Below are 14,929 nucleotides of genomic sequence, written 5' to 3'. Positions count from 1 at the left end.
ACATTAGATCTTTTGTAAGATTCTTCTATTTCTTGGATTTACAATTTCCTTTGATTAAATCCATAATTATATTTTTGCCTTGTTGTACTAATAATTTACCTGAGATAATTTTGTATTAATTAAATTATGCCGACGTCATTAATCCTTCTGACCTGAACTGAGTAACTAAATAATTCACTTTTTCAGCATTCTGTATAAATATTTAACCATTAAAATTGATGTATGCAGCTTCATACTTTGGTATAATAAAATGCAATAATCCAAAATTGTATAATATAGTGAGAATGTAATGGTTTATTTGTTTGGTTTTGGTTTATGACCAAGGTCTCTCGTTCCTCCAAGAGCATGTGCTAAAAATCTTAAAGAGGCTTTTGAGCGATAGCAAGGCTTAAATACATTATTGAGTAGTACATTTGAATCACCGCTTTGGGAACTTTTTATTCGTAAACGGGTTTATTGTTATTATAGTATAAACGTAAAAATTATAAACCAAGATACAATTGCACTAAGCAATGAATGAATGAAAAACACTGCAAATACTGCAAATAAAAAGTGGGTGATGAAGGGTCAGTTAGGCAGCGAATGTTCGCGAAGTGGTAGTGCAAATGTCTGGCCAGCAAATTATTCATTCCTTGCTGTCGACAGCTATTCTGCTTGGGGTCGTGCTTATTTAATACTTGAAGTTAATCATATTCGAACCTTTAGAGCTTTAATTAGTGCTGCATTAATGTTCGGTGTTGTAGATATATATCATTGAGCTATTCATGATATGTAATATATATAGGCCAATCCGAGATTTTAATGCAAAATGTGTGCGAATATTGATAATGAACGTTTTGATTCCACAAATTCTAACTATGTGGCAGCAAAATGCACTTATACTTATTAGAATGCGTCTGCCCTGGAAAGTCGGATTGATCAACTAACGACGCCAGGGCTGAGTCGACCTTAAAAACATCTTACAAAATTAATGTTTTTTACGGTGTGAGATAATTGGGGTAAAATGGGAAAAAGTGGCTAGGGGGTAGGGGCTGAGGCCAGCCTTCGAGGGGCTAGGGGATGAGTCCCACGGAAGTAGGGGCTGAGGGATAGGGGCTGAGGCCAGCCTTGTAGGGGCTAGGGGCTGAGGCCAGCCTTGTAGGGGCTAGGGGCTGAGGCCCTCGGGGCTAGGGGCAAGGAGATGAGGCCCACGGGGCTAGGGGCTAGGGGCTGAGGCCTGCCTTCGTGGGGCTAAGGGCTGAGGCCCACGGGGCTAGGGGCTGAGGCCCACCCCATTTTTCCCCATATGTTTCACTTCTTCCGTCACCGAGCGAGTATGCCATTACTCGTGGCGAAGGAACATGTGATGTTGTCGGTTGAGAAAAAAATACAAATTGTGTTTCACTAATTTTTCCAACTTTTTAAAAAATATTACGACACAAATTTAATTTTATTGATTGACTATTCCAAAAAGGTGAGTAATTGATCGATTTCTGTGCCACATAATACTATTGTACCATGATGATAATTGCAAATGAAAAATTCCTTGATCAACTGTTTCTAAATTTTCAAAAATAATTAATTCCCAATCCCGAATATTGAGAATTTTCTTAAAGTAATAAGTTGGTAAGGTTTAATTACCATGTGGAGTTACTACAATGTTTAGCAATTATGTGGTGATAATGACTGTTACCTAATTTAAATTTATTATCGTCCCGAGATAAAATGTATATTTCGTAACAAAATATTGTTACCATTCTGTAATAATTTTCAATGCTAGACGATGGAGACGGAAAGAGCGATCCGACGCAATGTCGCCAATTTAAATGAACGACGCCGCATGCACAGCATTAATGATGGATTTGACGTCCTACGGAATTATTTACCGGGTCAGGGACGTGAAAATTTAAGCAAGGTGGGTAATCAAAAGTTCATTAATTTCAGTAAAGAATTAAATATTGTGATTATCCCAATGTAGGCTGCAGTTTTGCAACAAACGGCGGAATTGGTTGCCCAATTATTGGAGGAAAGGAACGCTGTGGCGAATAATGACACATACGGAGTGGTGAAACAGGACAGAGACGAGATGCCGGTCCTAATTCCACAAGTTCGAGTTCCTCCTGGGCTAGAAAGTATTCCAAGTGAGTTATCCAACAGCCAATTTAATACCTGCGGGGGAGGGGAGGAGGTTATTACTTACCTGAAAAAATGACAATATTCAGTTTCTAGAGAACAAATGGTACATTGTCTATAAACCTGGTGTAACTTCATCACCGGTCGGTGAGCATGTGTGACTTGTAACTGCTGATTTGTAACTACTCTGTGATCTTCGTCACCACTAGTACTTAGTGACACTCGGTGATAAACTGAAACCAGACAGTGACAAAAATAAGACTAACAAATTTACATTCGCGTGGTTACACGACACCACAATTTTTGCAGTGTACTAAAACATGACATTTTGCTCTCCGCGATACATATAGGTCACGATTTTTGATACCAGAATTTGTCAAATTGTTATTTAATCTACATTGTTTATAATTCTTATTTAGGTATAAAGAGGAAAGTCAGTAAAGGAACTGGAAACATTTTGCAAGATTTAATCTCTTCAACCGTTCACGTGGAAAAATACGCTGTCCCACCCAACCAAATTGACCAGATTCGGAAAATTCGCACTGTTGAAGAAATTGCGAAATGCTCGATATGTTTAACGGAGGGGAAAGTTCTACCACTAGCGTCGCCCGAGCTGGAAATCTTTATAGACCTCGCAAAAAACGAGATGTCCTTCGCCCTCTTCTCTTGGACGTTGTGTTGTTCCTCGTGTCAATCAACGCTGCAAAAATTGACCAAGTTGCAGAATGAGATTGACAACATAAAGATGTGTTTGATGACGTTGATCAGAACAAAACGTGGTCGTTCGTCAGGTAATGAATACAGTAGAAATAATTTTATGACTATTTTTTACACCCGAGGAGGAGGTACTATACAATTTTACTACTTTGTTTCCGGAAGGGTGACATACATACATACCTACATTGACTAAATCCTGCCTTAGTACTAATGTCACTGCAGTGTTAACAAAAATGCTACACGCACTTGGCAATTTGTTACCTTGGGTTGACCCATTGTAACTATAATTGGTACTTTTGGTAGAATTGTGCAGTACTTCCGCCAGTAATAATTGTTCCCTAATTAGTTAGACTGTAGAATTTTGGTAATTAATTAAATCCGGTCGTACAAAAAATTCATAAATACTTATGTATATCTCGTTAATTTTTTATCCACAGTTTCGGAAACTTTCCAGGTGATAAACCACCTAGAATTCCACAGCGCTCCGCCTTCACCGGACCATACTGAATTAGTCGATCCGCTTGAAGATGTATGTCCTCAAGAAGAGGATAAAATTGATTTCTTGAATTTAAACCAAGAAGATTCCAACGACGACGACTTCTTAGAAGACAGTGAAGATATCAACGAAGATATCGACGTCAAACCTCTCCTGGTTGGAACAGAGGTTGATGTGGACTCCGATATGCCAATTATTATTAAAAATTGCGTATCAATCTCGAGCCAATCTGTATTGGAAAACTTGGTTGGTTCGGATGATTCCGGAAACCAGAATAGTAAAAGGTAATAAACCAAACTCAAAACCTTTTGTGACGATTTTTTTCCGTCCGGCGGAAGTACGACGTAATTCTACCGGCTTGAATACCACTTTTCTCAGAATATCATGAATATGGCCCCTATGGTAACAAAAACGTTACCGACCCTGTATGACCCTGTATTACCCTGTAAAACCCCTTTATGCATCGGCTCTGTCCGTCTGTCCGTCTGGGCGCGCTCTAACTTTCGCGCTTCAACTTTTTTGATTTCTGTTTTCGCTAATCGACATAAACGGTCAAGGCGGTGATCAAGTTCGTTAACTGGCCTTGTAGGTCAGGAATGGGAAATACCTCCACTGTATGCTTTTGGTCATCAGTTTAAATAATAAGGCACATTTAAATTCATTTTAAATTAATGCTTATAATTTTATTCTAATTCAGAACAATTTGGTAACGCGGTGACTATTGCCATATTTGAGGCTTGATCATATTGACCTACATATTTCGTATTTTCAACCAAATTAGCTAAAACTATCTTTACCGATTGTCCAGTTAGAAGAACTTTGTATGAAGTCGGTGATAATTTACATTCAATTACACTCAAACGCTTAACTAGGAGAATACCATCGGGTCCATTAATAGATACAATATCAAGAATAACGTATAAATTCGGACTACAGAGGATGAATTGCTAAAAAGTGAACGCTGGATGAACCTTATCATTTTTTCCTCTATTTACAATTTCTACTTGAAATTTTGAGGATTGAGAGATTTGAGCATAGTCTATATTATTGGTTTTAAATTTCAATTCGATAGTTCCAACAACGCCTGAGATATGAAGAAAAAATCCTGCGTCCGAAAAAAAGTTTTCCAAAACTGCATAATTTTTGTGTTGTGATTTATTTTTAAAATTCTGTCAAATCGTTTGTTATGCGCAGAATTTGATGTGAGTGGTATCAATGTTCGTGGCATGCATCTAGCTTTCAAAAATAACTAAAAGTCCACATTTATTTTTCAATCTCTTTGCATACCACATCGCTTTGTGAAAAAAATGAGAAACAAGTATCAAAAATGATAATGATTTTTTTTCGCCACAATGGTTAAAATTTTGTGCGTGTTTTTTGTTTCAACAGTTGGTGGAGATATGCCTTAGTATAATACTAACTGCTTCTGCACTTCAATTTTTCGATTCCATGATGGGTATGGCTATTTTCTAAAAGAAACTGGCGCTTCAAAACGATGGGGATTTCCTGGGGGGTTTTATAACTTTTATAACTTTTATAACTTTCTCTCTGGACCTCTAGCCTCTTATTTTTTTTCTAAATTCGAACTGTGTTTAATACTATAGATACTGGGGAATAGTATATGCTACATTTTGTGAGTATTAATTTATCTACAACTTACAATGCGAAGGTGTCAGCGGCTAAGCTCAGATCTTGACCGGACCAATTTTAATTTGTTCACCACAAAAACTAAGTGGACCCGTATTTTGGCGTTTTTCATAATGGGGCCAATTTGAGCGCCTGGCGGCAATTTCAAATAAATTTCCAGCCAAAACATAGGGTATTCAAACGGCTCTAACTTCTTGAATTTTGGCGCGAATTAAAAAATAAGAAAACATGTGTTTAGAATTACTTCTAGTATTTTTCAAAAATAGGTTTTCGAATTTTTTTGCAAATTTGAAATTTTGACCAACTTTTGAATTTTGGAAAATGACAAAACCCGTTTGAATACTCTATGTTTTGACTGGAAATTTATTTGAAATTGCCGCCAGGCGCTCAAATTGGCCCCATTATGAAAAACGCCAAAATACGGGTCCGCTTATTTTTTGCGGTGAACAGATTAAAATTGGTCCAATCAAGATCTGAGCGTAGCCGCTGACACCTTCGCATTGTTAGATTATCTACAACATTCGAAAATTCATCTTTGGAAATCATTTTTATGCCACCCTCTTACTCTGAGGTCAGTGGGAGGGTGAGTTTCGAAACTAGAGAGCTGACTTTTTGCACACTTCGGGCTAAGGGGCACGTGCAACTATGCTCAAAATTAGGAATCGTAACTCTAACCCGTTTCAGAGCTATTCAAGGTTGCCCACGTTTACTTTTTAGCAATTCATCCTCTGTAATTTTAACTATTGAGTTGATTCGTTTGTTGGTTTCTTTGTTACTGGTGTGGAACACTGTACCATTAATGATAACAGAGTTGTAGCAATAGCCATCATTACAATCGAATCCCATTTTTGCTAACAATTTCTTAATAGTAGCTTAATAATTCAACAATTCGGTAAAAATTATTTTATAGTAAGGATATGCCACTAAAGTCGCACTTGTCTACGCTCGCTTAGTGCTTTTAGGCGGCATGTTCAATTTTTGAAACCTATTAGGTCTCATCCAGAATTTAATAGGCTTTATGGATTCGAAAACCAAAATCGGTTATCTCTATTCGTTCTAAATTGAGAGCAAAAAAATCCGAGGAAGCCACAAAACGTGTTGGCCAAAGGTACAAAAAAGTGTGTTTCAGGGATCGAAAAAACACTTGCCATTTTTTTCTAAATGCAGGAATGCCTCGAAACTCAATTAACCGAATACTGGACATATACGACGAACGCGGAAATGCAGATTTCAAAAAATCAGTTGGCCGACCTGCCCTCCTGGGGTCGAAGAAAGTAGTGAAGAGAGTGGAGAAAGCTTTTCTCAAAAACCCCAACACTTCGGATAGTGCTGTTGCAGCTATGGTGGGCTTATCAAGATCGTATGTACAGAAAACTACAGGCAGGGTGTGCTACCCCGGGTTTTTGGGGTTTTGGGGTTTTGCGGGTATTGGTGGGTTTTGGGGTATCAAAAATGAGCAACACCCAGGGGTAGTTGGGGTAGTCGGGGTTTTCGAATTTAATAGAGTGTGATAACAGGGTACTGCTATCAATTCTACCAATTAATTATTTATTAAAATAAATTAACAAGCAGAATTGTTGCACAATTGCTGAAAAAGTAGATTTTTGTCAAACCTTAATACATGAGACACTGACTCAGTTTACCCCAAAAAACCCCGACTACCCCTACTACCCCGACTACCCCACTACCCGCAAAACCCAAGTAAAACCCCTATGTATGGGTTTTCAACAGCAAAACCCCGGGGTTTTCCTTACCCTGTCTACAGCGTAGGAGTTAGGCTTCAAGACGCATAAAGCACAAACTGTACCAAAATACAACGAAAGTCAAAAACATGGAGCTAAGACCAACTGTCGATAAATTTATGAAAAAATGCTGAAGCAAAGGACCCCCAACTTAATCGTCATGGATGACGAAACGTACTGCACTGTGGATCCCGAACGTGTTAATGGTGAAAAGCACTACTCCTGTGCTATCAGGAAGATAAGCACAAATTCAAAGGAGAAGTTTGCCAAAAAGTACCTGATATGGCTAGCTCTTGAGGAAATCGGCTCAATTGAGGGAAATTTCAAAACCATTTATTATTTGCAAGACTTTGAATTCTAAACTCTACCTGAAAGAGTGTGTCATAAAGAGATTGATCCCCTTCATAAAAAACAAGCATGTTTTGTTTTTGCCGAACATAGCGACATCCCACTATGCCAAGATTGTGACCGACTCTCAGAGGTGGGCAATATACATCAAAATGTATATTGAATATACTTTGCCAATATACTCAAATTTTCGTCTCAATATACTATACAATATACAATATACAACAAAATTGAAATATACAATATACAAATATACGTATATAATATACATTATTTTAGTTTCAATATACTATACATGTATATTCAATATACAATTCCAATATACTTTGCAGACAATGAGATACAAAGTGTAATTTAGTGTTGTAAGTTCAAAATTTTTCATTGAACCTTAACATTTTTTAAGGCGGCAGCTGGTAAATGCCGCCAGCACAAAATTGAATTTTCGCTTATCATTAGATATTTACATTTGGATATTTGGAGTCAGGAAGGTTTCCGGGTTTCTTCTATTAATGGAGAGGCAATTTTTTGCTACAAGTTGCACATTACCTATTAAACCTATTACCACTTAGGGATGCAATTACACCTAAGAAATTTTAATTGAAAAACGTTAAAAAATGAAAAATATTGTAAAAAAATTAGTTAATATGAAAATGTAGACGTCGGGCTTTCTTAAAAAATGGGTTTTCGGGGCATGCTCCTTCAACATTTTTTTGTAACACGAATTAGGGTAACCACAATTGTCCTGACTAAAACCTGGACATTTTAGGCAAAAAAAATGTCCACAATATCTAGTGCTTACAAGCGAAAAATTTGTCAATAATATCCAATGCTTGGCGAGAAATCTGCAGGAATGGGAGTAAATATTTGATGCACGTCGCTGGTATTTATGAGCTAAAATCTACTTTTTCATATAATATTTTGGCGAAAAAAGTGACATAATGTAATTTTTGAATTTAAAAAGATTTTAAAAAACGGGACATTTTCGGGACGCCGGGACAGGTTTACAAAAACCGGGACGTCTGGTCACCCTAATATAGACTCAGCACATCTACTAAATAAAAATAACTTTAGTTCAAAACTCGGACCACTATTAAAAAATCGCTAATTTAAAAATTGTCTCAAAATAAAAAGTGCTCCCTTTTTCACAGCGGAATCATTACAGGTTTGAGGACCATGAATTTATGGATTTGGAAATGGGAGCACTTCTTCATTTTGTAGTCAAAACTCAGTGTTTTTTGCGAATTTTTAGCTAAGAATTATTTGTATTTTTTTTACATCTGTAGATGTGTTGAACTATATACACAAGGAACAAGGAAGCCTGATTTATTTAGAGCACCCGCAAATGGATATAAAGATTTTATAATTTCGACGTTTAATATATAACCCAGCACAACTTGAAAATATGCATTCTGGTCATTCCTCATTCGCCATGTATTTTATACCTAATTGTATATTGTATATTTACTGGACAGTTTTTTGTCCAATATACAATATACAATATACTTTTTTTCAAGTTTTTTAATATACAATATACAAAAAGTATGTTATATACGTATATAATATACTTGTATATTTAATATACATGTATATTGCCCACCTCTGCCGACTCTCTTCGAAGCAAAAAACTCGACTTTGTTGAAAAATACACTCAAAATAAAATGGTGTCAATCCAGCGCGGTGAAGTCACATATAGACACCGCGCGGTGTTAATGGCCCGTATTAACACCGCGCGGTGTCTATATGTGACTTCACCGCGCTGAATTGACACCACTTTATTTTGAGTGTAAGACAACGCTCCAACTGTCTCTCAAGCTCATCCAATTGAACGGTTTTGGGCACTAATCAAGAAGGAATATGCCAAACGACAAAAACCACCCAAAAACAGGATTTATACAGGTCATGACGGCAATAAGCAAAGGCGTTGGGAAAACCAGTGGCAAAGCCTTGATGGCCACCGTTCGCAAAGAGCTTCGCTCAATCGGAAGGAATGGAGTGTTTTGACCATTGGTGGACAATTTTAAGCACCTACAATACACATCTATAATTTATATAAATTTCACTAAATTTGCTATTACGATTCATTTTTTGCAGACAATAAACCTACTGCGACTTTTATTAGTGGCATATCCTTAAAACAAAAAATATAATTGGGCGTGGTTCCACGTATGTAAGAAATATTATTAGAGATACATTTGTAATAAATATGAGCGCACATGTAAAAAATCTATTCATATTTTAGTATTTTATTTTCCGTTGGAAATGCCGACGTATTTGGGGTTTGTCCATTAAAAGCAATATTTCGACTTCTTCTAGATTCGAAGTCCGAATCCACAATAACTTTAGAACACAGTCGAATTTCGGACAGACGAACAATACATTCACATAAAGGGATTTCGCTTTGTTTTACCCCTTAATAAGAGGGCAGGTCTGGTGGAGTTATTTACCCAGGTCCCACAGTATCCATCCTAGCCCAGTCGTCTAAATGGCAAGGTGGGTTCGTGGGTTCAAGTCCTGCACGTGGTATTTTTTATTTTTAACATTTTGATTGTTATCAGCTTGTTGGACAGTGTTTCCTGCGGTTTCATAAATCTCCTTCACCTTGACCTGTGATTACTGCATAGACGGTCAAAGGTAGAAAAGTTCAAATTTTAGTGCTTGTCATGCACATTATGCAGTTGTTAAAATGAAAATGCATTCGCACTTGCATGGTCTTATTAGAATAATGTATACACGTACATGTACTGTATGTACTAATACCATACATTCCCACCCTAAATTTTCCTTGCATACCCAAATCGGAGATCCACTTGCAGACCAAAAAAAAGGTACCCTAAATTTTCCTTGCCGACCACACAAAAAAAAAGGTATCACCTCACCCCGAAACTTTGGGGTATGGTGATACCTTTTTTTGGTCTGCAGTGGCACCAAACTAAAACAATACCCCTCCTCTTCGTCATCTTTCATTGTACTCTCTCTTGTGGTTTCTCCTTCAAAAAAAAATTATTTTTAAAATTTTAAAAAGTGACATTTAGAACGAGAAATGGGTAAGTACACGATTGCTTGACATTAAGGACGCGCTGTGCATCTTTTTGTAAATAAAATTTTGAGAAACGTGAAACTGGATAGCAACAACTTTCTAACTCAAATCCCAAATTGTTTCTCAGTCAGTAAAACTCAGGGTGACTTTTGCACCTTTGTACCTTAAGCAAAATTGCGGGCAGTGGCAGTACTCCAGATTTGGAAGTTTACATGTCACATTTGGTTTGTTTTATGCAAAATTTGCCTCAGAAATGTCAATCACCATTGATTACCAATTCTTTAAAAAATATGTGCAGCGTGTCCTTCGGAGGATACCGGCTCATCTTACTGAAGACCATGAGACCTCACTCACTTTACAGTTTAAATAAGCGAGTGGTACTTTTTTCACGGCGTACCTATGTATTTATATAGTGATTGCTTATGTTTATATAGGAGATATGTACCTATTCTCGATCAACACCGAGTTGAACACACTCTTAGAAAAATTGAGTAAAAAAGAGGATGACACAACGAGTTGAGTAAAATTTACCCAACGGATGTGTGAAGTTCATCCAAGTTGTGGAAAATGTATCCAACGGTTGTGTCAAATTTCCCCAGGTGCAGGATAAATTTTACTCAACTGGTTGTGTCATCCTCTTTTTTACTCAACCTTGGACAAATTTTAGTTATTTTTGTTTAGACTGCAGATATTGAGAATTCTGAGAAACTATACGTGTCACTGTCAGTCTCAAATTTCTTCAACTTAAATTGATTACGTTTTTTAATACATATCCAGCTGGGGGGATTTTGAGACTGACAGTGACGCATATAGTTTCTCAGAATTCCGGATTTCTGTAAAAGTTCAATTCCATGTGGATGAAGAGTATCCCAACCACCGAGTGAAGTATGTAGGATTAGAAAATATGTAAGCAGTAATAATTTCCTAGGTAATTTTACCCAAAGCACGGTAAGAAACGAAATTTGGCACAAACCGAAGCAACCGCTGTGTTTTAAATAGTACGACATTTATTTGCTGCCATTATCGCGAACAATTTCTGTAAATGTTCTTCGCCTCATATTCGTCAATTTTATTTTAAATGTGTGACCTATTTGTACGAGGGAGAATCATTAAGTAATGCGAATATTAGTTCATCTCGGCCATAAAGGTCGTTTGTTTCAATTAATTTTGTGACTTTTCAACATAATCTCCTTCCAATTCAATACAACTGGACATGAGCAGCACATTTCCACCCAAACGACGGAAAAGCCGTACAAGTGTGCCACGTGTGGGAGGAGCTTCGGTTAATCCATAAGGGAACCATGCAAAAGCACGAGGTAAATAAATACATAAATATTTAGTCGGGTATTGATTTCTCGGTACTAAAGTTGTTACCGCTTGATATTTAAATTGCTATGTATTTACATAAATATCTCTTATAAATTGGTCATCGATACGGTAAAACTTTAACGCGGAGCTAAATATTATTACACGGAATTACTTATGTACATGAATACCGCGTGGTATTATTTTAATACCGGATTTCTAATTCTAAGTTCGTATAATCATTTTATAGATGACGCATTTCGACAAATCTTCCCGAGCCGTGTCGAAATGCCTCCAGTGTCCTAAGACCTTCTTAAGAAAAGGTAATCTACAATGGCACATCCGAGTTTCGCATGAAAATCAAAAGAATAATCGTTGTCCGGTTTGTGACAAGAGATTCTCAAACTCATCAAACTTGAAGGCAGGGTTCGGAAATCCCCTGGGTTTTTCTAGAAAAACCCAACCCCGGGGGTTTTTCCGGGGTTTTTGGGGTTTTTGTGGGTTTTTGTAGATTTTGGGGCGGGCTGAAGCAAAATTCCTAAAATTACATATCAGAGTAAAACCAATTGATTATTCGAAATCAACAAGGAATTTTCAGAACTTTAATTGAGTTTGATTATCAAGTTAAAAGTTCATGTTTAACAAGCAAAACAGAAATAAAACCAGGAATATGCAATGATACTTGGAAATACAAGTCGCACATAAAAATACTCAGAATTTCATTCTGAATCCGAAAATTAAATTTGAATTGGTTTAAGTTGTAGTTTAAAGAATCTTGTTTCAATCTGCCCCAAAATTTTACAAAAACCCAGGAAAAACCCACAAAAACCCGCAAAAACCCCATTAAGCATTAGGGTTTTTCCGGACATTTGATACCCCAAAAACCCACAAAAACCCCAAAAACCCCAACCGACAAAAACCCGGGGTAGCGAACCCTGCTTGAAGGGTCACGTGGAAGCGAAACAATCCGTGAGCAAAGAGCTCATCTATTCCTGCCACAAGTGCGAGTTCAAGACCCACGCGAAAATCAATTTCGCCTCGCACAAAATACGCCACAATGCAGTGAAACACGAGTGTTACTTTTGTGGCAAGAAATTCATAACTTATTACGAATTGATCAATCATTGTGGAGTTGATACTTTAGAAAACTTAAAATAAGTTATTTTTACTCTCCGTTCAAAAAAATTGGGACAAGAGTGCTTAAATTTTATGACAAACTCGCTGTTAAATAGCAACGATAAAAAAGAAAATTTAACTTGAACGGGAAAAAAATAATTTAATTCGAAAATTATAACTTGAAAGCAACTAACGAATACAAAATTCTGCTAGATCTGGCAGATTTTGTTGTCAATTTTTGTAATGAAAAGTTTAATGTGTAGTAAGTACACTGCAAAAAATATGGTGTAAATTTTACACCGCGCGGGGTGCATATGTGGCTACACCGGCATGGTGTTACTATTTGTCACCGCGTGGTGATAAAACTGTCACCAGACGGTGACAGTTTTTCACCATGCGGTTGCAATTTTACACTTGACGGTGAGAATTTATCACCAAACGGTGTAGCCACATATCGACACGGCTGTTTTGCTAATATTTTTTGTAGTGTATGAATGTATAGGGGTATACATGTATTTATTTATTTATCAATACATAGTTTTCAGGTTTTTATAAACTTTGTCCCATTTGGAAAAACTTTTTAGTAGGAAACCGTGGGATTTTATTTAGTAACAAACTTACAATGCAAGTCTTTCACGTGTAAAACTCCGATTCGCATGGGACCAATTTTATTTTGTTCACCACAAAAAATAAGCATACCCGTATTTTTGCATTTTTCATAATGCGCTAATTTGAGCGCTGGGCGCGAATTTTAAACTGTTTTCCAGCCAAAACCTCGGGTTTTAAAAGATCTATAACTTTTTATGTTTTTGTGGGAATAAAAAAATTCAAAAACATGTTTCTTCTAAAGGGTGGGCTTAAAGTTTCTGGAAAAAATTAACTTCAAAACATAAGTAGTCAAAACTTTTTATTGCGTGTATAGAATATTATAATTTTTTGTATGATTATTAACTAATATTTAGAGTGTCCGCCACCAGCTTCCAACATTTGTTCAATGCGTGAATTGAATGACTGTGCCAAATTTTCCAAAACGGTAACCGGAATGCTTTCCCACTCATGTTGAAATCTTCTGAATAGCTCAGCGGTTTTGGTTGGATATGGCGGTTTGTACGCAGAATCCTTAACAATGATTCATAAATTCTCCAGAGGATTCAAATCTGATGAATTTCCGGGCCACACCCCTTTCCCCCACACTGTCAAAAGGAGCGCCTCCAAAACTTTGGTGGTCACTTTTGCAGTGTGTGCTGGTGCTCCATCTTGCTGAAAGGTGACCTTCTGTTGTTGGGGGAATAAAGTTGGGTCCTTCATGGATTTAATGTAAAGTGGGAGGATCTTGTCTTTGTAGTATGCAGCGTTTACGGTACCTCCACTTACCATATGCAGCTTTGTAACTCCTTGAGCACAGAAGCCACCAGCTACCATAACTTTTAGACCAAGTTTTGGGGTCAATATTTTCGGGATTTTTTTCGGATCAGCTGTATAGTATCTTTGATTTTGTCTGTTACCAGTTGGTGACACCTCCAGCCAGGTTTCATCAGTGAAAAGAATGTGAGAGCGTTTCTGCTGCGCCCGTCTGTCGTCACCCAAGTATCCCGTTCTCTTGACTGTTTCGCCGAATTTTAATCGGTCCTGAATATTTTTTTGAGTCAGAATCTGTTTCTTAGGTCTTTTGTAAGCCGTTTTGCCCCATTTTTGCTTTTTTGCGTAATTTCGAACCGCAGCACGACTTATTTTCTTCCCCTTCTTTTGATACCTCGCCGACTCGTTCAGCTTCTTTAGTGTTTTCCTCACGGATCCACCAATTTTCTCTTTCAAATTTCTTGTTATTTGCGATTTTGAAGTAGGGGAGAATGCTGTGGGTCGGCCTGACCTTTTTTTGTCCACCACGGTACGGCGACCTTCCCACAGTTTGACCGTATTGTAAGCAACTCCTAGTTTCCTCGAAATTTGGGAGGCACCATATCCCTCGCTCAATAGAGTTTGAATCTGCACCCTTTTCTCTTCTCGACTCCTCATATTGTTGGACTACAAGGGGAAAAAAACTTTGTTTACATGACTCTGCTGGTTTCCGAATAATATTGATTTTTATGAGGCGAGCTCACCTGATTTCACTCTTTTCAGAAACTTTAAGCCCACCCTTTAGATGACTTACTTGACTTACTAAAAATCAAAATACCACAAAATTTGAATTTCAAAATTGTTGTTTTTTTTTTAAATCTGTAAAAATAAAAAAATTCTGGAAATTTTAAAATTTTCATAAAATATAGCAAGTGGCGGAATTTAAAACACAGAATGCAACTTCCATTTTTCATCTCGAATTAAGAATCTCATTTTTTCCAAGAAATCCGCATGTTTGGAGAACGGGTCGACCGAAATTTGAGATTCATTTGAGTGAAAGGAGAGAAAAAG

The 14,929-nt window shown here is 37.1% G+C and overlaps 2 protein-coding genes across 4 annotated transcripts; one reads left to right on the top strand and one right to left on the bottom strand.

Moving 5' to 3' along the window:
- The first annotated feature begins 1,319 nt into the window (after window positions 1–1,319).
- LOC118433086 lies at window positions 1,320–14,556 on the top strand. 2 transcript variants are annotated; one of them, XM_035844678.1, is made up of 9 exons: window positions 1,320–1,453; window positions 1,760–1,894; window positions 1,958–2,120; window positions 2,532–2,903; window positions 3,267–3,609; window positions 6,140–6,332; window positions 6,738–8,696; window positions 8,875–11,415; window positions 11,655–14,556. In XM_035844678.1, the coding sequence occupies exons 2-6, from the start codon at window positions 1,763–1,765 to the stop codon at window positions 6,159–6,161; spliced, it is 1,032 nt and encodes a 343-aa protein (XP_035700571.1). In that variant the 5' UTR covers window positions 1,320–1,453; window positions 1,760–1,762; the 3' UTR covers window positions 6,162–6,332; window positions 6,738–8,696; window positions 8,875–11,415; window positions 11,655–14,556. The 2 variants fall into 2 exon arrangements, with proteins under 2 accessions (XP_035700571.1, XP_035700570.1); XM_035844677.1 differs by having other exon boundaries at window positions 6,140–8,696.
- Window positions 13,627–14,670, bottom strand: LOC118433087. Of its 2 annotated transcripts, XM_035844680.1 has the most exons (3): window positions 14,623–14,670; window positions 14,026–14,545; window positions 13,627–13,944 (listed from the first exon to the last, which is right to left on the bottom strand). In XM_035844680.1, the coding sequence occupies exons 2-3, from the start codon at window positions 14,534–14,536 to the stop codon at window positions 13,652–13,654; spliced, it is 804 nt and encodes a 267-aa protein (XP_035700573.1). In that variant the 5' UTR covers window positions 14,537–14,545; window positions 14,623–14,670; the 3' UTR covers window positions 13,627–13,651. The 2 variants fall into 2 exon arrangements, with proteins under 2 accessions (XP_035700573.1, XP_035700572.1); XM_035844679.1 differs by having other exon boundaries at window positions 13,627–14,545.
- Between the last annotated feature and the right edge of the window lie 259 nt (window positions 14,671–14,929).

This window comes from Folsomia candida, unplaced genomic scaffold, assembly GCF_002217175.1.
Source record: "Folsomia candida strain VU population unplaced genomic scaffold, ASM221717v1 Fcan01_Sc041, whole genome shotgun sequence".
Lineage (NCBI taxonomy): Eukaryota > Metazoa > Arthropoda > Collembola > Entomobryomorpha > Isotomidae > Folsomia > Folsomia candida.
The sequence above is the reverse complement of the archived record's forward strand: the minus strand, read 5'-3'. Positions and strand labels throughout refer to the sequence as shown.

Coding starts and splice junctions, on each gene's coding strand:
- LOC118433086 (XM_035844678.1), top strand. CDS start 1,763: ATGGAGACGGAAAGAGCGATCCGACGCAATGTCGCCAATTTAAATGAA. Junction 2,121..2,531: donor TGGGCTAGAAAGTATTCCAA/GTGAGTTATCCA, acceptor ATTCTTATTTAG/GTATAAAGAGGAAAGTCAGT. Junction 3,610..6,139: donor GGAAACCAGAATAGTAAAAG/GTAATAAACCAA, acceptor TTCTAAATGCAG/GAATGCCTCGAAACTCAATT.
- LOC118433087 (XM_035844679.1), bottom strand. CDS start 14,536: ATGAGGAGTCGAGAAGAGAAAAGGGTGCAGATTCAAACTCTATTGAGC.